Source organism: Mustela nigripes, chromosome 10 (genome assembly GCF_022355385.1).
Source record: "Mustela nigripes isolate SB6536 chromosome 10, MUSNIG.SB6536, whole genome shotgun sequence".
NCBI lineage: Eukaryota > Metazoa > Chordata > Mammalia > Carnivora > Mustelidae > Mustela > Mustela nigripes.
The window spans coordinates 25,492,359-25,515,204 of record NC_081566.1 but is presented as its reverse complement, the minus strand read 5'-3'; the positions used below and the strand labels follow the sequence as shown (position 1 = coordinate 25,515,204).

At 43.2% G+C, this 22,846-nt stretch overlaps 1 protein-coding gene across 1 annotated transcript in view; it reads left to right on the top strand.

Moving 5' to 3' along the window:
• Positions 1-19,962, top strand: part of PAPPA2 (pappalysin 2) — a 286,664-nt gene extending 266,702 nt beyond the window's left edge. The window contains exons 21-22 of the mRNA XM_059412848.1: positions 16,826-16,924; positions 19,370-19,962. Coding sequence (XP_059268831.1) covers positions 16,826-16,924; positions 19,370-19,444 — 174 coding nt within the window. The 3' untranslated portion in view covers positions 19,445-19,962. The remainder of the gene's footprint in view (positions 1-16,825; positions 16,925-19,369) is intronic.
• The last annotated feature ends 2,884 nt before the right edge of the window (positions 19,963-22,846 follow it).

Sequence of the window (22,846 nt, the reverse complement as noted above, 5' to 3'; positions counted from 1 at the left end):
TTTTGTTGTTGTTATTGTTATTGCAAACATGAAATGCTTCCAAAGCTGGGGGGGAAAAAAAAGAAGAGAAAAGAGAAAGAAACCACAACAACCCCCAAAGAAAACATGTTCTAACCCAGGAATGTACAATACTTCATGCATGGGAAGCATCTTCCCACCTCTCCAAGCTTAGCTACAGAATCTAGGGCTCCAAATTCCAGCACATGAAAAAAAAAAAAAACAAACCTAAATCTATCCAGCTTTTTTGTGCGAGCTTCATACCATTTCTCAATCTAAAAGCTTGCTGCTCCCCCCAATGGCTAGGATTTGCAGAAGAAACATAGCCTCCTTTCCCAACTTACACCATGGTCATTAAACAGTGCCCACTGCTTTATACTCATTTACTCATTTCTTCCCTTAAAATAATATTTCTGGGTGCCTATTACAGGCTGAGATTATGAAAGTGATTAAGTTCCTAATACAATCTGTGCAATAGAAGTAAAAGACCAATTGCTACCCAATGAGTATAATATGAACAAACTGTCACATGGGAGCACAGAGGATAAAGCAAATAACTTGTCCCAATTACATGGAGACGTTACAGAGGGGTAACCGTTTGAAGGATAAAGCATGTGGAAAGGCAAAGATGTGAAAGGAAGTGGTACATTGCAGCCATCAAATTTGTCTGTAATAATGCTGCGCAACAAATAATCCCCCAAAATCAGCAAAGAAATGCCAACACATTCAAAACCTCTAGTCAAATGTAACATACGTTACACACATTCACATTACATTGGTCACAACAACCCACATCCTTAGGTCCAAAATTAGAGGGAAGAAGAATTACACTCTGTTGATAGTGAAGTCATAGCAAAGGAGGAATGAAATGAACTCTAGACATATAATATCATCTGCCAATCAGCCTTTGTAGTCACAAACATTTTTTACATTCAGATTCATTCCACCTGATCCCAAGACACTCCAATCATAGTGGACTTCCCCAGTCCATTTGACTTACCAGTCACAGCATCAGGCTTGAAAATCTACACTATCATGATTAACTATCAGGTTACGACATGCTTCTCTTAATCTAGAGTCTGGTGTACTAACATCACAAGTTCTCTGCCTTCCACACCTGATGGACAAAGTGAGGCAGAGACGAGACACCTGCAGTGAAAACCCCCTTTCAAGGAGAGTGATGAGAGGCACATAACAGTTACTGGTCCACAACAGTTCTGAAATCCCTCTGAGAAAAGTGGCAAAAAATCTCTGCTCTAAGAATAGGGACTGCTTCTTATTACGAGCTTTTGTTTACTCTCTGGATATAGCTCTCAAGTCCATTGTTCTTCATGGCTCTGGACTCTGCTGACTTGGAAGTTCTTCCTTTTCCATTATCCTCTTGGGCCACAAAAAGAAACCCTGGAGAACATCCCTCTGTTGGATGCTAAGTAGCTCTCTCTGCCTGCTTTGATGTAGTAGAATATGGGGGACCCAAAAATCTTTTTAGGTTCTCCAAAGTCTCTTTTAATCCAAGCCAATGATGCTTTTGGCACCTCAACTCACAGACATTATAGGTTTTGTATATATTTAATTATAGTCAAATCCATATACCAAGAGCTATCCTTACAATTCTTTCCCAGATGAGCCTCTCTGGGTAGATTTGATCAAAGGTATTCTGAGCTTAGGAGGCTTCTCTGCGACAAAGTCCTGAGTCTGTTCTCTATGAAGCATTTTGTTCAGTTGCAAGGATCCTGTAGGTGCCACTTTAATCCAATTAAAAGTCTTAACAAAGTTAAGTTCCGCCCTTTGATTGTACGGGTGTAAAGGGTGTCAAGTTCCACCCTTTGATTTGGCCTTTGAGGTTAAGTCTTAAATCTCTAAAGGTATAATTCTTCAAAGCAACCCATTCGTCTCTTCCCTCTTATTTCTCTGCTCTCTCAAAATGTGATCTCCATGGATGCCTCCAAAGAGACGGAAAAGAAACAGGGAACTTTTGAGTCCTTTGGACCAGAAGTGATACATCATTTCTGCTTGCCTTACCATTTACTAGGACATGGTTACATGGCCTCAAGCCCACCTCAGGAGAGTAGGGAAACAGGGGAATACACCAGATATCAGGTGAGCATTAAATATCTCTGGTGCAGAGAAGAGATGATAGGATTTATACTTTAGGTAGAGAGTCGTGGTGTCATATTTTTGACCATGGAGGTCAGAAACTTATCATCTCTAACCTGAGCTAATGCAACAGCCTCCTCACTGAACTGAGGAATTAAAAAGAGAAGAAAGAAAAGGGGCTGAATACAAAACGATTTCTGCAGTAGAACTGGTAAACATTTGGATGTTGGTTGTGAATAGAGAGGGGTTGAAGACGGAGTTAATTGGGTTGGAAGGGGGTGGGTGATTATTCTGTGAATTTGCCTCTCACACTGATATCTCAGTTTATTCGGAGAAAAGATCAGCTAATAGTTTACCAACATATAATGCCTGACCATATACTGTGGGGATCAAAGAAAACTTGGTTCCTGCCTATGTGGTTGGAGGCGTATGCTATTTGTGTTTTTGTTGGTGTACTTATTTTTCATATCCCATTAAACCAGCTTCTGGACAGCAGGGGGCATGTGTCATTCCTCTGTGTTTATATCCCTCCCCCCCACACACACATACTGTAGTTTATTATTAAACATTCCATAAATAGTCAATAAATATTCACATGTGGTTAAGTAGTACTCATTTTTTCCTCTTTTTTGGCTTCTCCTGGCATATATTATTTGGAAAATTCCTTATGCATTGAATATGGAATTTGGGGGTTCAGAAGTGGAATTAGTATTTTATTTTTTAATATATTTTTAATTAGATAAACGGAGTAATAAATTGAATATGCATTATCCAGATGTGAACGATCCTGAACAAATGGAGATGAAAGCTACTCCCCAGTGTCCTCTCCCTCGTGTGCTGGTTTGAAAGTTTAAAATGCTTAAGTTTAATTTTCACCTCTATTGCTCATTCCCCAAGTGACCTTGGGGCATGGCCCTTTGTCTCATTTTCCCCATCAGTGAAATATGGATAATCATATTAATCTGTCTCACCAGGCGATGTGAGGACTAATTAAAAATGAGATTAGATTCAACTGAAGTCTTTCTAATGTGAGAAATATTAAACTTGGTGGTGCATATCTGCAGGGCTGTTAGGTTTCTGGGAACAGTCTCTGGCCTTCGATCCGCTTATGACCCTAATGACACGGTAGCTGAGTCATGAGTGCCTGCAGCCTGCCCAGCTTTTTGGCCATACTACCTGTCGTCTTTCCATGACCTGTGTGCCCAGCCTGATGGCCACATCTATCCAGATTGCCTGGTAACTGAATAGCAGCCGGTGATCTTTTTACTTCTTTGGGCTCCTTCTGAGAACTGCTTCCTGCCTCTTCTCTCTTACTTTCTTTTCATGCTGCCTTTTTTCAGATGGAGCCTCTGAATATTCTTTGTGTTGACAAATTGGTGAAAATAGCTGAATTGATAAATTCACTAAACAAGGCATGGGTGTTGGTCTGCTTGGGCTGCTATAACAAAATACCATAGAATGGGTGACTTCCACAACAGACATTTATTTCTCAGACTTCTGGAGGCTGGAACATTCCAGTTCAAGGTGCCGGATGATTCAGTTTCCCAGTGAGGGCTCTCTTTCTGGTGTGCTGATGGCTGCCTTCTTGCTATGTCTTCACAGGGAAGAGAGAGAGAGGAAGTGCTGGTAGGTCTTCTTTAGGACAATTGATTCCATCATGGTACCATCTAAACCTAATGACCTGTCAGAGGCCTCACCTCAGATACCACCATATTGACAACTGGGGCTTGAACATATGCTTTGTTTCTAATAGCATCATGCTCACATCTCCTAAGCAGAAGATGTTCTGATACATAGAACTAAGTTTCCCAGTTTTCTTTAAGAGGTGGCTCCCTGCACTCTGTAATTTTAGGGGTGCTATACATGCTTCTATGGTCTCTCTCAAACGTTTGTCTTCCACATAGGATTCAGAAAATCTCCAACTTTCCTAAATTAAAGTCACTTTTTGCCTGTACATATTCTATTTTATCAAGTTGCAGATGTGTATTTGTCATTGGCCCCTTAGTATGTCAGCCGCTTTCCAGAGGGGTAGAGGAATAGGCAGATGCAATGGTAGAGATGGATACACTGGTCATGGGGATTGTCAGACCAAGCAGGGTCCAGCAAGGAAGTGGGGATGCTGGGGGAAGAAAGAGAGCAGGGACTCGGCACATTTAACACAATATTGCTGCTATGTCTGTATCTCCACTCTCTACAGTAGAACGTAAGAGAGAGGGTGAGTATCAGATACCTTGATTTGAGTATTTTCCTGCCTTCAGGCCATTATTATATGTGGTCGTTCTATTCCCATAGTTGGAAAAGGTAAATATAAGATCTGGGACTACAGGCCATAGTTAAAAGAGAGGAAGATTGACCAGATTCTCTTTGGGAAGGCTACTGCCCACCTTCACAGACAGGAAACAATCAATTCCTGGAATATCCAGGCTCATTGCACACAGAAAACAAACAGACAAGAAATAGCTCCTGGTTGCATGGTATACTTATTAACATTAATGAGCGTTTATCGTACACCAGGTGCATACCAAGGAATCATTACCCTTATTATCATTCCTGTTCAGTAAACAGGAAAGTGAGGGGCTGAGAACTCACTTACCTTTCCAAAGCTCCAGAGGTAGTAAATGTGGTATAAGTACAGAAACCCAGGCAGGCTGATTCCAGAGTCCCCATTCTTAACTGGTAGGAAGATTAAAAACAAATAAACAACACATAAACTGGGGGCATAGGACTTACAGAATACCCAACTAAGAGATGAACCCGGGGTACTGGCTACCTATTGGGACACTTTCCCTGGGTTTGCAAGCTTTAAGCTGGAGGAAGAGGTGGCGGGCGTGTGCCACTGAGCCCTGTTGAGCGAGGATCAGAGACCCAGGAAATGCGCATGGGGAACATGTGAAACAGCCGATCAGTGGGTGAGTGAGGAAGATACACGGACAAGCATCCCCAAGATAAAGGGGATATACACGAGACCCTTGCACAGAGACTAGGTTCCATATGGGGGAAAGGGAGACAGGACTCATCTACCAACTGACGGAGAACAGAACAGCCAGACGGATGACCCGGGATGGTGTGACAGGGTGAGCTTGAGAACCACGATAATCAGCCACACGAACTGAGCTGGTCATAGACACAGGAACTAAACATTAGACCGGGGCTAAAAGGAACAAGACTATTGGCAAGAAAATATTCTAGAATAAATATGACACCACCCTCCTGCCATTCCTTAACTCAGCTGGACTTGAGTATTTTAGGGGGTGATAAAATAGTCATGTCTAAGTTGTGGAGAGAGCCTGGTAGGATTCAGGCAGGAGAGAAAATGGGCTGGGCCCCCTCTAGGCGTGTGTTTATATGGAAAAAGAAAACAATTAGAGCTTCTCACTGTGAGCTGGGACAGGGTTTGCTGACTGATCAGGCTCTATTTCTTAAGACTCAGGCCTTAGATTTACTAAGGGTTCTTTCCAGCTATTTTTTCAATGAGCAAACTTTTTGAGAAACGTTTAGCAAAATTTGAATAGTCAAAGGGTCATAGAAAAACCTTCATCTCCATTGGTCTTCTACCCAAATACAACCATTTTCCAAATCCTGGCAATTTTCCTTCTCAATACCCCTGTTTGCTTTTTTTTTTTTTTTTTTGGTTCCATATTACAACCAGTCAGTTCTGTTCTTCTCAGTTCAGATCTGTTTAAGGTGAACTTCCACCTCCTCTGAACCCTTCCACTTCTGTCCTAAACATCACCCACACGGTCCCCAGATCCAACCTCTGAAACATAACTTCTGTCATGTTCTGCTCAGAACAAAACAAAACAAAACAAAAAAACAACAAAGCAAACCTTCCAGTGCCTCCTTAATTGTCTTCCAAACAAGGACCAGCTAGAGTCCTCCGAATGGAGATTTGGACCTAGTTCCAAATGTGGGCCATTAGTTCTTGAGGCAGAAAACCACAGATGCATCTTTAATTTTTCATTTGCCCTCCTGCTAGGATTTTTTTCTGACCAAATCCCATCTGTGCTCAAAGATTAAATCTAATCCGATATATTCCATAAAGCCTTTCTGAAATTTCCCAGCCCCTTTCCCATTCTGAACCCATAGCTCTTACTGGTGCCATTAATTACTTTGGAAATCAATCCTCCACTGGCCTTGAATTCTTCTCTATTGCCTCAAATGTTATTCAGATTCTGCCTTGCTCAGTGCTGATGATACCAAAACTTCTCTAATGCAGACTTTGTCATCCGTAGAACCTACTGTGGGGCCTTTTGTGCCTAGAAGACACACTAAGTATGTATTGATTCGATATCCCAGGATTTCAGCAGCTGGCCTCGTGCCTGGCTCATAGAATATGTTTTGAACATAAATATCCCAGATTATACATTTTTCATGGATTTCTATTAGCATTGACTTTTCCTCAGAGAGTGGCTTTGCATGCCCATAGTTGCGGCGACAGATTGGACTGAGATGTGGAGTGTGGTATGTCATTACTATTTGATAACGATGTTGGAGGCAGCATGAACGTGTCAGGATAATGATAACAGGAGCCTGGGCAGCAACAGTGTCTCTGCGTCTTTTCTTCAGACATGTTCTTCAGCGGCTCAAGTCGTTGGTGTTTTAATTGGTCATATGGGTATGATAATAGTACCTCCCTCACTGAGCTGTTGTGAGGGCTCAGTAAGATCAGGCATACAATCCTTGTAGCACAGTGCCTTATGCACAGAAAATGCCATATATAAGATAAAAATAGTGTCTGGTTTCTCTATGATGGCTTGTAGTTTGTAAAAATATTGTTACCTTCATTCTTAATGCCAGGAGAAATTGTATATGTCTCTGTGTGCGTGCGTGCATGTGTATATAGAATAAAAACACATATCTTAATGTCTTATCTATAATATACATATTGTATATTATTATGACACATCTATCTTACATGTGAATACTGCATATAGCAAATGTAAAATATTTATGTGTATGTGTTTATCTGTATGGAATATATGTGTATTTTATGTGTATATTACATGTATGTAATTATGTGTATACACACATATATCAAAGAGACAGAGAGAATGGAAGAGAAAACAAGTGCTGTTATATGCCAGGAACACTTGGAAACTCTCAGAATCATGTGATTTAGATTTGCCCCAAAGTGCACCCTCTTTGTGGGGAGCTGGGTGTGGTACTGGAATGGCAAAAGGTTTGGTCAATTGCTTTGATTTCTTTCAACAGCTCCTTCCACCCTAAGAGTGTCTGCTTTCTCCTCGAAATTTCTCCCCGTGTGCTTGACTGCTGAGGAGAGAGAGAGAGCGAGAGAGGGGAGAGGTGTAGGAAGGGGGGAGGGAGAAGGAATGAGAGAATGGGGAAAGAAAAAAATAAGACACTCAGCAAACAGTGGGAGGGCCAAGAAAAATATTTAATCCAAACAATGAATATTGTCATTTCCTCCCACAGTCTGCATTCCCAGTCATCTTCCACAGGCAGGCGTGGGGAGCCAAGAAATGCCGAGCTGCCTGGCATGGGCGTGTGTGTGGCGGGGCGCCGGGGGGTGAGCACGCGTGGCGAGCTGTGGTAGAACATTCCCCTCGCCAGCCCAGGCCGGCCTCAACCTCCCATGAACTGCAGGCTGGCCAAGGAACAAGAAGACAGGGACAGAGGGAAGCAGAGGCTCAAAGTCAGAGCAGGGCCCCGGCCATCTGTCCTGGGCCTTCTTCCAGGTGCTTCTCTGGCCATTTGTCCCTGCTACAGGTTCTCCACTTCTGACTTCAGTCCGGTTCCTAAGCCTTTGTCCTCTTTGCCTTCCAGAGCTACTATGTCAGCTCTCGAACGGAGAGCTGCACCCTCCGGGGGGTGCAGACCTGGCACCACAGCTGGCAGAGGGCCAAGAGAAGGGGAGCTGTGTGAGTGACCGCCGACTGCGGTGACGGGAGCCAGCTGGGTCCCACGTGCCCAGCAAGGTGGCTGCAGTGGCCCAAACTTCTGCTCCCAGTTTCATTCCTCTGAATCTTCAAGTCTGCTTCTCTAAGGGTCTGCTTTTACTGAGCCTGTACCTGGCAGGTCATGTCCAGCCATTTTCAGGGGATATGGTAGACAGAGTAATTGATAGCGAGCACAGATTACCTGGGGAGGCGAGGGAACAGGATAGAGGAAAGGCACCTTATCTTGGAGGAAAGACAAGAGGAGTGCAAAGCAGAAAATATTCTTCATTTAGAAAGTCTGTTCTAGAGGAGAATCCATGAATCTCACTCACCAAACATTCATTGAGAACCGACTGTGCTGGGTGTTGGGCTTTGTGCCGCTGTGGGGTCCTGTGGCTCGTGGAACGAAGCAGGAGTGGAAGAGGGACCATGTCCCGACATGTCCCTGCCCCGTGGTCCTTAGAGTTCACAATCTCTTATGTTCAAGGTTTCTATCTCTAAACTTGAAACACAGTAGGCCGGCTCCATTTAGCAGGAGAGGAGGCAGGAAATTCCCCTGCACGAACTATTGCCCATCCAAGAAAGCCAAATGCAGGCCACCTCTGCCCCCACCATCTTCCCCCACCCTCATCAAAACAAGAAAAACAAAGTCACAAGAATCAGTGGGCCCACCAGGCTGGCCATGGAGAGGCGAATGAGGTCCAATGGTGTTGCATTATTAGTTCTTGCTGGGAGCCCAAGCCCAGCTTTTGCTGCATCATAAATATCAGGACTCTGGGAACACCGCATTTTAGAAGCGTTGTTGCGTGATTCAAGAAGGAAGGAAGGGCGACAGCACAGTCGTCATCGACAGACGATCTGGACCAGCTGACTGCTTACATCAGTGGCTCCAAAAACAAGGGCAAGTGTGGAGGACAGGAGTCAGACCACTGGAGGAGGAGAAGAAAGGTTTGGGGTTTCTTTGTTTAGGACATGGAGACAAGCAATGGCTTTCAGGGGTCTGGCAGTAACCTTGCAATTTTGGAGATGTGATGAAGGAATAAGGATGCTGGTTGGGAACAGAGTGCTGGGCACTGTCATGGTCATCTCATGCGGTTTGGCAGAAGGGGCAGGAGATAAGGGCCAGAGGCACTAAGCGTCTTAACATGGGTAAGGCCTCCATGTCGAGTGAGGGCCAGGACCCACTTCCATCGGTAGCAGTGCCTCACTACTGGGGCATTTCCCAACAAATGCCACCAAATCAGGAGGGCTGCCTCATTTATTTTTTTGAACCCCTAAAATAGCATAACCTGTGGAGGGATGGCCTCCTCTGTTTCTGTCTTTTGGGAAAAAGAGGTCTAATTTCAAGCCAACATTTTTTAGGTACAGATCAGTGCTCACTCTACCTGAATGCTCCCCTGCCTCGTCTTCACCCATCGGGACTCTTGCCCTGCCCCTTGCCCCCTTCCTTGGGGTGGGGGTGTAGAAGCACCTGGCTGGGTTGGGCCCAGAGCGGAGGCTAGTGGGGGAGCAGGCCAGCATCTGTTGGTTGGTGAGGTGGAAGAGTCTGTACCACTGGGTCTTTATTTGCAGCGAAATGAAAGGGGCTGCTGGGAGGTTGTTTTTGGCTAAAAAGTAAGTCAGAGAGTCTTCTCACTTTCCTGTTTTCCTGTGGTGCACGTCAGGGAAGAGGTGTCTGTGATGGTTTGGGGTTTTTCAGAGGCTGAGACACTCAAGTCACCGCTCTGGTTTTGACGAGAGTCCTGGTTTCCAGAAGCCAGTCAGGCTTCTCCTACTCTGTTTTTATAATTTCCAGAGCCATTTCCCTCGTCACCTGACTCTTTCATGACTCAGATGGTACATTTGTGGTGGCAGTGAGTGGGGCAGGAGGCGTAGGGATGAGAGCAACCATGGCTTTGACTCTAAAGTGTTGCTGGTAGACTCTTGAAGTTTTTCTGACCAGAGTCTCTGTGGAGGAAACTCACACAGCAACACGTAGTAGTAAAAGCAATGGGAGTGTTCCTGCTGCCTTCATAAAAGTAGGATTCCTTGAGTACGTACTGTGGACCAGGGCCTGGGCTAGTTTTTCTCCTCCATTTGCTCATTTACCCCTCGCAACATTCTGTGAGGATGGTGTTATTCTCACTCACCAACAAGGATACTGCTACTTCAAGAAGTCCAGTAATCTGCTCCGATCTATGAGTTAGTAAGGACAGAGCCGGGGATCTGGGCACAGGTTTATCAAACACCGTATCCCATGCTCCTCATCACCGGACTGTACAGCCTTGATCATTTTCCAGAGCAGGAGGTCTTGAGCCCTTGTGTACCTGGAAGCTGATGAAAAGTGTGCAGGAAAAAGAAATCATTTGACCTTATTTTGTTTGCTTTTCTTTTTCCATCTTGATATATCCCAGCCATTTCTCTCAGAAGAACTGGTTTTTGCACTATTTGATATTTCTATTCCAAGGCTGTGCTTTGGTTTTGGTGTCGGATGGAGATAAAGTGGCTATAAGCGGGCTTTCGTTTTGGACCCCATAAAGTTGCACATTGGCTTTTCCTTTTTTGAGAGTCTGGTGGATTGTTCTGGCGGAGAGCTTTGAAGCCCTACACCAAAACTATATGACCTCACGTAGACCACAGGACTACACCCCAACTTTGGATCCCTCTCTCAGGGCCACAGATGGGATGCTTCCCTCTGTCCATCCAACAGAATGTGTGTCTTCATGGCCTTTCTTTGAATTACATCTTACTTGTCTGTTGTTTGTAGAGCAGACCCTTGGCGTTCCAGGGTCTACTCTACATTTCAACTGCTACCTGGTAACCCAGCAAATCCTTAATATCTTGGTGATTAGTGGGTTTGCATCATCTTGTCTTCGGGGCTGGTAGGTAGGAACAAATCTCCCAGTTCTAACTGAGCCAGGTTACCTGTATGGCACTGCTATGTGATTGTGTCATTCCCTATCAGTCCTCACAAACACAGCCTTCTTATTAAAATACTAATGGTGTCATTTACACATTCCCCACCTTACAGAGGCCCAAAACCTGGGCCCCTATTCCCAATCAGTTGTGAAAACCTAACAGCTGGATAACATTATTTGCCAACATCCCAAAGACAGTCATGTTTTCCCCACCTTCTTCTTGCTCTGCTATTGAGTTTCTTTTTGCTTTGAGGCCATGGTAATTTTTCTTCTTTTCTTATTACCCCAGCTCTGGAGTTGAGAGGATATTGTTAAATTTTATCCAACATTTTTAGGTTGTTTATACCAGGAGAACTTTACAATGGTATATTCTGCTGCCTCTTCCCACTCTTTTTTTTTTTTTTTTAAGATTTTATTTATATATTTGTCAGACAGAGATCACAAGCAGGCAGAGAGGCAGGCAGAGAGAGAGAGAGGAGGAAGCAGGCTCCCTGCTGAGCAGAGAGCCCGATGCGGGACTCGATCCCAGGACCCTGAGATCAGGACCTGAGCCGAAGGCAGCGGCTTAACCCACTGAGCCACCCAGGCGCCCCTGCCTCTTCCCACTCTTAAATAAACATATACCAATGTTCTGTACATAGTAGGAGAGGAATAATGGAAAGCTGGGATCTGTTCACAAAATATGCTGAGGAAATGTTGTTAACCACCCTCATATCTGTTCATTTATTAAGAACCTCCTGTAGCATCGGGCATTGAACTAGAGGCTGGTTCTATAAAGATGGTTAGACCCTGAGCCCTTGGTAGTACAGAGTGTTACGTCCTACATAATGCCCATATGGGTAAAACATACCATAGTAATGCACAGGCAGGAAGGACTTTCTGGGCCCAGGAAGCCAGATGAGATTTTCCAGAGGCGGTTGTATGTAAGAAACTCTTCCTGCAGAACCCATCTCAGGGTATCTATTTTAATTTTACATTTTCCAAGAAGATTGTTGCAAACCCACAAATGTGAGATCATTGGCACCTTCCCACCCCAAGGGTGAACATTGGAGAAGGGGAACAGCTCCATTTCCTCTTTCCGTCAGATGACGGCAGAGAGCAGAGAAATAATCTGGCTTGAGTATTCTGGGACCCAGAAATAAATGTTTCTGGGTTGCAGGCATCTGCCGATGGGATGGGAGTGTAGTGCTGCTTCCTCCTGGGGAAATCAGCCTCTAGGGAAATAGGAGCAGACCAAGCCCCAAGGCCAGAAGGAGTGATGGTGCCAGGCAGCTTATTTGCGATAAACTTTGTCCTACAACTGAAAAAAGCAGAAGTGAAGTTGTTGGGGGCTCTGGGGCATTGACATACGTACAGCCCTTTTTGCTTTTGTGTTGGATCGTTGGGCTCACTTTTTTGTTAATGCTCCTATAACTGAACCTATTTTATAGAGGTGCCAAAGGAATTTAAATTACTCTGCGTTCCAAAAAAATTAAAAGATGAATGAAATCATCAGATAGTGGCAGCATGCTATGGTAGAAAGAACATCAGATCAAGAATCCAGAGACTCTGCCTTATTTCCAGGATGGCCACCAACTTGCCTTACAAATAAGACATTTCTCTTTTTTTAAGGCTCCATTTCATCATTTGTACAATAGGGGTTTGGTACTAAATAGTCTTCAAGACTCCATCAAACCTTAGGATTTCATGTATCTATGATCCTTAAAAAAAAAAAAGCAAGTAGTGTTCTGGTCATTACTCAAAGACCTTGTAAGTTTTTTGCCTGTGAAATTCTAAGAGCAGCCTTGCAGTGAAGCCTGGCCAGTATAGATATGGTACGTAGATCTTTGGGTTCACTGGAGGAGAATCAGGCTGGAGAATCAAGCGAAGGATTCATTGGAAAGCCAGAGAAAAAGAGAAAATGAGCACCCTTCTTACATATATTTATAAGCGTTTCCATTTACTGCAAGGACTCCACTGGGCCTGGCACCACAGCTTCGCTAGGAAAGGGCATCTTTGGTGCCTGGTGCAGCCCCACCAATAAGAAGATACAGATGTGGGTCCAATTTGTCATTCACATAACTAGAGGGTTCTGATGGAAAAGGATGTGGGGGAAAGAAAATAGTGTTAAGCTTTAGACACAAATGTGATTAGTATCTTCTGGTCTGAAAGACTCCTCAAGATGAAAAATCAGGATTCTGCCCTGTGCCTCATCTATAAGGAGATAGTCACTTTTGGCTGAGATCCCAACCTGTAGGGCATCAGAGCAGACCACCTAAAGTACAAAACTAGCCTTTCTAAAACATCAGCGTGGTCATGAGTTCTGTTGCAAGCTATAGCAGAAAAATGTTCCTAATGTAGTTGAAGGAAGAGAAGTGTTATCACCCAATCTGTCAATGTTTATGGAGCTCTTCCCGGGGTTGGGCCCTGTGACAGGCAGTCTAGGACCACCCGGATGTCTATTTTCATTTTCTCAGGCTTCCCCTCTGAATCATCCAGCCCTAATCTCTCCTCCTAGAGGCTAGATGTAGCAAGCCAGCCCATGAAAGCTCTTAAAAATCTCCCCAGCGAAAATTTGACTTAGGGACTTCTCTCCTGTCTGCCTCCCTATGCTAGCATTTACTGTCATAAGCTATATTTGTTTACAGTGGATTCTCTTAGGGGATGAAACTTTGCATCCCCATAACAATGCCTGGCACATAGAGGTCTGGAATCAAGGATGTTGAATGACTGAATGAATGACTATATCCATAGAAAACAGACAGGGCCCACCATCCCCCTGCCTGGCTTTGCAGAACAACCTTAAACAGAAAATAACACAAAGAATATAGATAACATAAACAAGGAATTATTTTTACTTTGAGAAGTTTCCAAAATTGTCCAGTTTCCTTAGCCATATAGGTGTATGGGCTGACAGCCCTTCTGATTTCATCACTGACCCACAACAATTTCTACAGCTAACTCATCTACCTGCAACACAGCTAGCCAGCCATAGATATCCTCAAGTTCATGCATCATGAGAAGAGAAAACTAGCTCTCTCTCAGATCTAGGTATTTACTTCAGGTATAATTTAAGAAGCTTGATTTATAAAGTTGTATGTGTGTGTGTGTGTGTGTGTGTGTGTGTGTGTGTTTTAGAGGAGGCTCACTTAATGCAAAGATAAGCAGCCCAATACAGAGTCTTCCTGTACAAAAAAAATGAAAACGAAAAATGTTCATGTTGATGACTTCTTATTCTATTGGTTATTAAAAGGCAGAGTGAGAGGAATTTTGTAAGTTTTTGTTTTTTCTTTCATCAAAATGGTTAAGATAGAAAATGAAAACATGTATCTTAAAGAAATAGGCTATAGGTATTTGAAAAAAACTCATTTACATGAAGCACTTTGCTGATGTTACAGGGTAAGTGAGGTCTATGTGTGGGTAGTAAAAATTCACCTGTGGACACATTGTGCAGAGAAACCCAACACTTGTACCCTCTGTTAGGAGATGTTTCCTGGAGCAGAAGTGATGTCCTCAGTCTGACACCTCTCCGTTATTGAGATTTTGATCTAATTTACATTCAGTCTTCAGATGCTTTAAAAACCTTGGATCAATTTGTCATTTTTCCCTTTCTATTTTTTCCATTGTAACTTTGGACTCAATCTGTCAGGCTTCCCAGGCACATGTTGCCATAGGAGACTCTGTTTGTTTAGGGTGGAGTACTTGTTTTTGGCAGGTTAGGGGAGGAACAATTAATTCTAATAGGTATATAGTAAACTAAATATTTGGGTTTTTCCAACCTTTTCTCTGATTTTCTGCCCCTTTTTATAAATTTCCTTTACTTCCCAGATGACCCTTTAAGAGCAGAAAAGAAGCTTCTAGAAAAGAAGTTTCTAGAAATCATGTTCAGGCTCTAGCAGTAGACACCCACTGGGAGCTAGAGATGGTCACCTAGACCATTTCTGCTCTTTTCAACCTATCTTCCCTAGTGATCCTGAGACAAGAAGCCATCCTTGGGAAAGACTTTGGAAAGACTGGTTCTCCTGGATCCTTGAATAATCCATTCAAAAGTTTAAGCTGTTCTTATGAAAAGGAAGCTCTCCCTTTAATCCTCCATACTGAAGACCACACTTTTACATGTAAGAGAAGTATTTTGGGTGCTCTTTGGATTTTTATAGACAATACCATGAAAAATAAAGAAGGAACAGATTAAGTTTTGCCAATGAGTCAGTCAGGGTTGGAGACAAAGTAACAGATGCAGTGTTAGAGGAGGAAAATATACTCCACCAAACACTTGAAAAAGAAAAAGAAAACTCTGGCAGGGGTGGGAGATCTCAGGAGATGTATCTGGTCCTCCTGGGAGGAACCCGAGAGCATTTTATGGATGTTAAGGATGTCGCCAGCCATATTTTGACTCCAATTATCTGACTGCAATTGTAGCCCCAAGTCCTGATTGTATAGTCATCCTAGGAGCTGCAGAGCCAGTGTCACTTGCTCTGGTGTTAAGAGACCCATGCACATCTCACAGTCTTTGTCTCTTATCCCAGTGAGGCCAGTGTTGAAAACAGAATTCATTTCTACTTCCTGCTCTCAACTGCCTTTGCCGTGCAGCTGTGGAACAGCTGTTGAGTTCCACTCCACAAGTAGCAACTTTTCAGTGATCGGAATGCTGGTATACATCTGGAATGATGTTCAAATGACCTCAGGACCCCATAGAATAAATCAAAACATTGAAGTAATAATTTGGATGAGCTGGTTCTGATGTAATTCGATTGCCGAAAATTATTTAACGCCCCCCCCCTTTTTTTAGTTTAGTTATCTATCTATCTCATCAAAGCACAGTGAAATAGGGAACAGTCCCATTATTTGACATTTAAGGAGGGTGGGGGGAGAGAAAGTGTTTTAAACATGCAAACTGGAAGGTGACCTCAGAACTCAGAAGTCTATTGACTGTCTTGTGGTCCAAAGAGTTTGGCCACAAGATGTTTCCTGAGGCTTCTCAATTAGGCATCCACTCAGGAGGGGAAGCAGCCAATGTGATTGAGTAGGTGGGCTGGCTGGCATGCCCTCCAGAACACTGTGGGACACCGTTTTTCTCCAGGAATGGTTCTAGGGAAACAACGCATTGGACTTCTGAGCTATTTTTTAACCGCTTGTTGCTGTTCTTATCATACATTCCCTTTTGGGGAGAAACACTCCATTAACTCTGGTTTGGCCTGGGCCCCTTTCCCATTTTGGTTTCTGTTAACTTGTAGCTATAACAGGACTGCATGGAAACAGCTTCACTTCCTCTGCTCTCACCCTGCATCTAGCTGCTGTGTATTAGGTAGCTGTATGTGTGAGAGTATTTCTGTTCCAACACTGGTGTCCCAAACCCTAGGACCCCCGCATTCTGGACAAACATCATTTGAATCTTCATAGAATGCCAGGACTACCAGGGTCTCTGAATACAAGTACCAGGAGAAAGGCTGGAAATTATAGTTCTTAATCCAGGAGAAGAAGCAGAAAGTCAAGATACAGGACTTCTAATTCCAAAGTTGGCTTGACCCTAGCTATGTGACCCAGGGCAGTTTTTGTCATTTCTATGCATCTCCATTAAAGCCAACTTTGCCTGCATCATAGGCTTTTCCTGATGATCAACAGAGTTCAAATGTGTGAAAATATTTGGTAACCTACTTTATATAAAGATGTGTTATTTACAAGAAGGTAAAAAATTTGACCAAGGAATTTAAATGAACCATTCTGGACCCTAGAGTTGGTCAGAAGCAGGTATTGCCAGTGAACTTTGACAAATCTTTGGGCCCAGTGGTCTTGAGACTTTCAACTTCTTAAGGATGTTAGGTCAGTTGGTATCCTGGCTCTCAGGTGCTCTCCCCGAATATGTCTTAGTTCCATGTGTTATGATGGAGATGAATGGGAGAGTAGTGCGAAGCCCAGTGAAGCTGTTCATAGACACTGACCTTTCATGTCCTCAACCAGCCTTTCCAAGCAGATGGATGGTGTGATACCATCAACAACCGGGCCTACTGCCACTATGATGGGGGAGACTGCTGCTCTTCCACGCTCTCCTCCAAGAAGGTAAGTGAGCACACCTGTAGGTAACAGGCAGGGAAGGAACTCCAGAAATAAGTTTGGCTGATTCTCCTTCATTCTGTATCATTTTTATTCTATAGTCAAGAAGGAGTTATAGTGAATAAACATTTAAGCTTCTATGGTGACAGGATTAAAGGCAGTGATTTTAGGTGAGGTTGTTAGAAAACACTAGTTTTCTGGTGGTTGGTTTTGGAACTCCTTCGGAAAAGCCATGGCTTTGGCTACTCAGTGACTCACATCTGCTTATCGTTGTCCAGGATACACCTCTGTTGGCAGGGAATTATGGCCTCTACCTCCTGGGGAGGCATGATTACCAATGAAGTGATGTTTGGTTATTGTTAATCCTCATTATTAAATTAATAATCCTATATAGTGTATTATAAGCATATTTTAAGTTTATGTTGACTGGCCACCACAAGCTACTTAGACCATACCATGAGTAGTAATTTTTTCTCAATTCCTTTTATCTCTATTTCTCTGGGCTCTATTAAATTGATAGATATGCTCAAGCTAAACCCGTGAAATCCAATAGGCTGAAATTTTATAATAATTTGGATAAAAAGCCAAGTGCTCCAGAGACATTTGATGCTACCTGGCCAGTCTGATGAATCAGAAATATGCAAGAGACAGCATCTCTTTCCTTGTACCTGTCTTCACAATAATTCACACCTACATGATCACCTCTACAGAGCTGAAACTCTGGCACCTAATGGCTGATATGACTGTTCACTCTGCACCAGGCACTGTTGTCACCACTTATGTGAATTAACTTATTTAATGCAGAATGCTCAGGGGCTCATCGGATCACTGTTCAATTTGTTTGTCTTTTGCTCTAAAAAAATAATAAATCCCAAACCAAGAGAAACAGATCAACAGCTTGGAAAACAGGTCAGAAATTGTATCAACTAGTTATTGTTCTCACTTACAGACCATAACTGGTCACAGATCCCATCTCTACCCAGGAAGGTATGACCACTTCAGAAGAAGACAAGCAATTCTCGCCTCATCGTCATTTCATACTCAGTAAATCTAGGGTTTGTCTTTAATGGATTTCAGTGCCTGTAGCCAGCATACACTAAAATCAGAACTGAAAAGGCACTTCATTTTGGAACACTGAAAAAAAATTAAATTAAATTTTTAAAAAAGAAAAGGCACATCATGGGGCACTTAGGTGTCTTAGTCCATTGACTATCTAACTCTTGATTTCAGGCAGATCATGGTCTCAGGTTCAAACTCTACAGTTCAAAACTCTATATAGAGTTCAAACTCTACATTGGCTCCACACTCAGCATGGAGTCCACTTGACATTCTCTCTCTCCCTCTTCCTCTGCCCCTTCCCCTTGCTCTCTATCCTTCAAATAAATAAAATCTTTAAAAGAAAAAAAGAAAGGAAAGGCACTTTAATCCCCCTAAATCACATTTTACCTCCTTTGTGAAAATATGCTGTAAAATTTCCCCAAATAATACCACCCATTTTCCAACTCCCTTGCCCAGTCACTAAGCCCATCTTTTCAGTGTGCTTTGAACTATTACAAGCTATGCCTATTTTTACCTCACTTGATTGTCTATGATCAAAGGGTAGAATCCTTTCTAATTTTTACATCATGTTTCCCAACATGCCCAGTTCTCTCTGACACTGGTTATGGACACTTAAAAAGTGTATTTGTCTGCTGATGCTGTAGTGAGAACAGGTAGAGAGCAACTTTTGCAGGATCATTTTCGGCTCAGAGTAGGGTAATTATATAGCAGGAAGGCAATCCAGCCACAAACAGTGGGTACAGAGATGCATTGTTTCACCAAGTCCAAGTGCATCCTTGGTTCAAGGTGGGCAAAACCTCGTGCTTACAAGATGCCAAAGATGATTGTATGGCTCTAAGAACACCAAGAAGTAGGAGCCATAGAGTTAGGCTGTAGAGCCTTGGTTTTTCCAGATAGTAGTACCATGACCTTAAGTTAAGTCATCCAATCTCTCTTGGCCTTCCTGATAAAAAGAAAATGCTAAAATCCATCTTACCTACCTTACAGTGATTTTCTGAAGAGGATAATGGCGATGAAAACATTAGCAATGGTTCTTGACATTAATGATTATATTAGAAGTAGTAGTAACAGGCATTACAAATGCCTGGAAATGTGTGTTTTATATCCATCATTTTATTTAAATCACATTACCACCACCTAGGGGAATTACTATTGTCCTTCCACTGTACACACACACACACATACACACACACACACACACACACACACGTAAATAAAGTGAAGCAAGGAAGATTTACCATGATGTGTAAGTGTAAGAACTGAGTGTTAGTTTCAGCTCTGTGATATTAACACACTTCCTCTGGGACCAAGTGAGAAAAGCAGAAGCTGGTTGAGAAGTATGAAGCTTGGCAAGAAAATGGTTTATTTCAACTTCTCATTGATTTCCCCTAGGTCATTCCATTTGCTGCTGACTGTGACCTGGATGAATGCACCTGCCGAGACCCCAAGGCTGAAGAAAATCAGTAACTGTGGGATCGAGCCCCTCCTTCCACTGCCCTGGAGGCAGTAAGAAAGAGAGGCCTCTGTAAGAGAAAACAAAAGGTGAACAAAGAAGAAATGTTGTGAACTGAAGGATGGAGGAAGAGCTTGAGGTTCTTATAGACATGCAAGGGAATGTTTATAGGTGCCAACTGTTCCACCAAGTACCCCAAGTAGGGAAGAGTCACAGGCAAAAAGTTTCTTCAAAGAGGCAGTTGATTAAAAGTGGAAGGAGAAACATGATATCTATACAAGGACCCTCCTCCCCCATTTATATTCTATTCACCCCCATCCTCAACTCTTGTCCTATTCCCCACTCTGCACCCCGCCAACTATTCAGCCCCACCCAACTTGTAAACCAATACCAAAATACTAGAAGAAAAGTGGCCAGGGACGCTCTGTTAACACCCATTTTGAATGGATTGCCATCTTTCGGGGCTCATCTACTCTAAACCGACTCCCTTTCTTTTGTGTAGTCTCCTTTAGTCATAATGAGGTTAGTTATTAATTCCTTATAAGTATTTAAACATAATTATATAAATATATTATATATATTATATTTTTTGCTGTCTACTAAGCTAAAAATTATACATTGTTCCACACATGCTGCTGTGAAGTTCACATCCCAAATGAATCCTGAGGGTTTGAGTACAGCAAGACAAGTCATTCTGCCATTTTTCTGTTGATGGGGGTTGTCAGGTGGAAAAGGAAGTGGCGATGGAGAAAGAGAGAGAAATTAGATGAAGTTTTTGAAACTAACAAGACAGCTAATCATCTTTTCATGAGCAGGAATCTGGGCCCAGTTTAGGGCGATGAAGGATTGGGATGGTAACATTAAGAGGAGTAGCAAGTTGTGTGGGAGTACCCATTGGTGCTGGGGCCAGAAGAACCAGACCGTGGTTCTTGTGTATTTTTCCAGAAGGAACGTATTCACTACTTTTCACTTCTCAGAATTCTTAGTTGGAGTTATTGAGCCCCAGGATCCTCTACACTCCCACACGTGCCTATCTCAAGGGTGGCTCTCGCCTGCCAGTCAGTGAGCAAGTTTGTACTGGGGCTTGTTCTCTGATTGACAAGATTACAGGAACTCACACATTCCTCATGGCTGGCCTGTGCCCTCTCTCCTTCTAAGTCCCCAGACCTAGCTATCACTCACAGACACGGGACCAATTGCTGATTTTCTGTGGGGGAAAATGTTATGGACATGACATAGGGGGAAAATGGGAGGAGATGGAAGAACAGGCAGAGATGGAGAATCCAAGCAAAGCCATGGAGATGGGAGAGGCCAGGAGTAAATCAGAGCCCCAGGCAGGAGGATGACATGAGGCAAAGAGACTTGTTCCAAAACTCCAGAACAGATCGGAGGGGAATCCTTGAAGTGACACGGGATCTGAGGTAAATTCTGTTCGAGTACAACATATCATATCCCCGACCTAGAGTTTTTGATTTGAGAAAGCTACGGAAACACGTGGAGCAAGGGTGACACTCTGTGGGAAGAGAGAAGAATTTCAACTATTTAGGGTCCTTTTTGTTGTCATTATCTTTTCTTGTTCAATAGATGGGCTGTGGGTAAAATGACCACTTTAACCGGCCTCTGTTTACCACCCAGGCTTCCTCTTTTTGCACACGGTCTGTTGCAGTTGTTTTTGGTAACAACTTCTGGATTAAGCCTTGGGGAAAGAGAGTTAACTTCTTGCTCAACACTTCAGTTTGTTATCTCAAGAAGGCCTGGGAGGCTTGCTTCTCCCTCAGAGCCTCCTCTCCAATGGAAGCCAAGAACGGGCCAAAATTAGAGTGCAACCTTGGTCTCTCTGAATCATCTGCTCTTTGGCTCTGACCACAAGATTTCTACTCTTCCCACCAACACTGAGGCAATGGCTTTGCAAATTGGAAGAGGAAATATTCCCCACCGCTATCTTGAGGAAAGAAAAATATTCTGGAATGGGGGGGGGGGGGGAAGAAGGGGGTATACATATATTTATCTCTAGGATAGAAAATGGGGGTGACACCTTCACTGAGGAAAGAAAGGAGCAGAGGTTGCCATCCAAAAAGCCCTTGATCTCTATGTTTCTAGCCATAAGGGAAATCTAGATACCTACTGTTTGTTGTCCTGGGTTCACATTTAGTACCCCAGAAAGAGAATAAATCTTCCTAGGATTGTGGTAGGCTTCAGTACAGAAAGGACAGTGGAAAAAGTTTATTTTAGATTGCCGATTTTTTTTTTTTAACGGAGTTGTAAAATTGTTTTCTTGGGGAGAGTATCCAGATTCTTGGAAGTGCATCAAGCTCTACATCAGGGAATCCTGCCTTGTCTGAGACTGAGGCCGCAGAATAGGTATCTTGGGCCTTGCCCAGCCCAGGAAGGCTTCAGCTCCCCCACAAGGTTGCAAGCCTGTGGTTCACAGCAGTGTGGGTCTGTGCTCAGTCTCTTCACAGAAGGAACAGTGAGAACATTTCTCTGTCATATTTCATTTACAAATATTTTATTCTCCATTGGCAAATCCACAATCCACGATTGCCCTGAGAAGGCAAGAGGGCAGTTTCTGTGGTGTGTGGAAAGCACTTCTGGCTGAAGTTTGCCCAGCCCATGTCAGCTCAGGTCATTCATAGGTGGCAGGCTCTTCTAGCCATTTTCTTTGGGGCCTTGTGTGTTTTAACTCTCATGTCCTTAATAAAGTGGAAGGACTTTATTCCCTTTACTCCCAATCACTCCATGTGATGTTCTGCATTTGGCTGCTCTTACCCATCCATGGGGTCATGGAGGACCTCTCCCACAGGCTCTTCCTTGTCCTGAAAGTCACTTCTCTGCTTTTTTTTTTTTTTTTCCTACTAACTAGGGGCTCTGGTTGTCCAGGTGACCCAGGACTAGCTGACTCTAATGGTTAGTGTGACAGTCTGCAACCAGAGAGATGAGAGGACAGAGTAAGGAGAATGGGCAGCTGGCAAACCTGTACATGAAAAGTACATGAAAGTGAAGAGCTATTCTTGATTCTCTCCTTTCCTTCCCTCCATTACAAGGCATTGGACTTGGCACTTCCTCTCCTCTGTGAGATAGCTATTGAGTGCATCAGTTAGCACCCCAAGAGGATGGCTGGATTGGGAACACAGTGAAAGGAGCTGATCTACTGTATTGTAATGTAAAACAGCTATAGCCAGTTATTTTGTAAGATTATAAAATGTTCATTAAAAAATCAGCACAGAAAATGTGAAGTGTCTTTGGTGTCTTATTTTTTGCTTAAATCAACTATCACTTACAAATGGCTTTCCATTTGCTCATGCCAGATGCAGGCATCATCATCATCTTTCCTTTCAGTGACTTAGAAGTGATTTGTTAAGTAAATGGCATGTGCAGAGAAAATACACATGAACACTTATGAGAAGAGATGACAT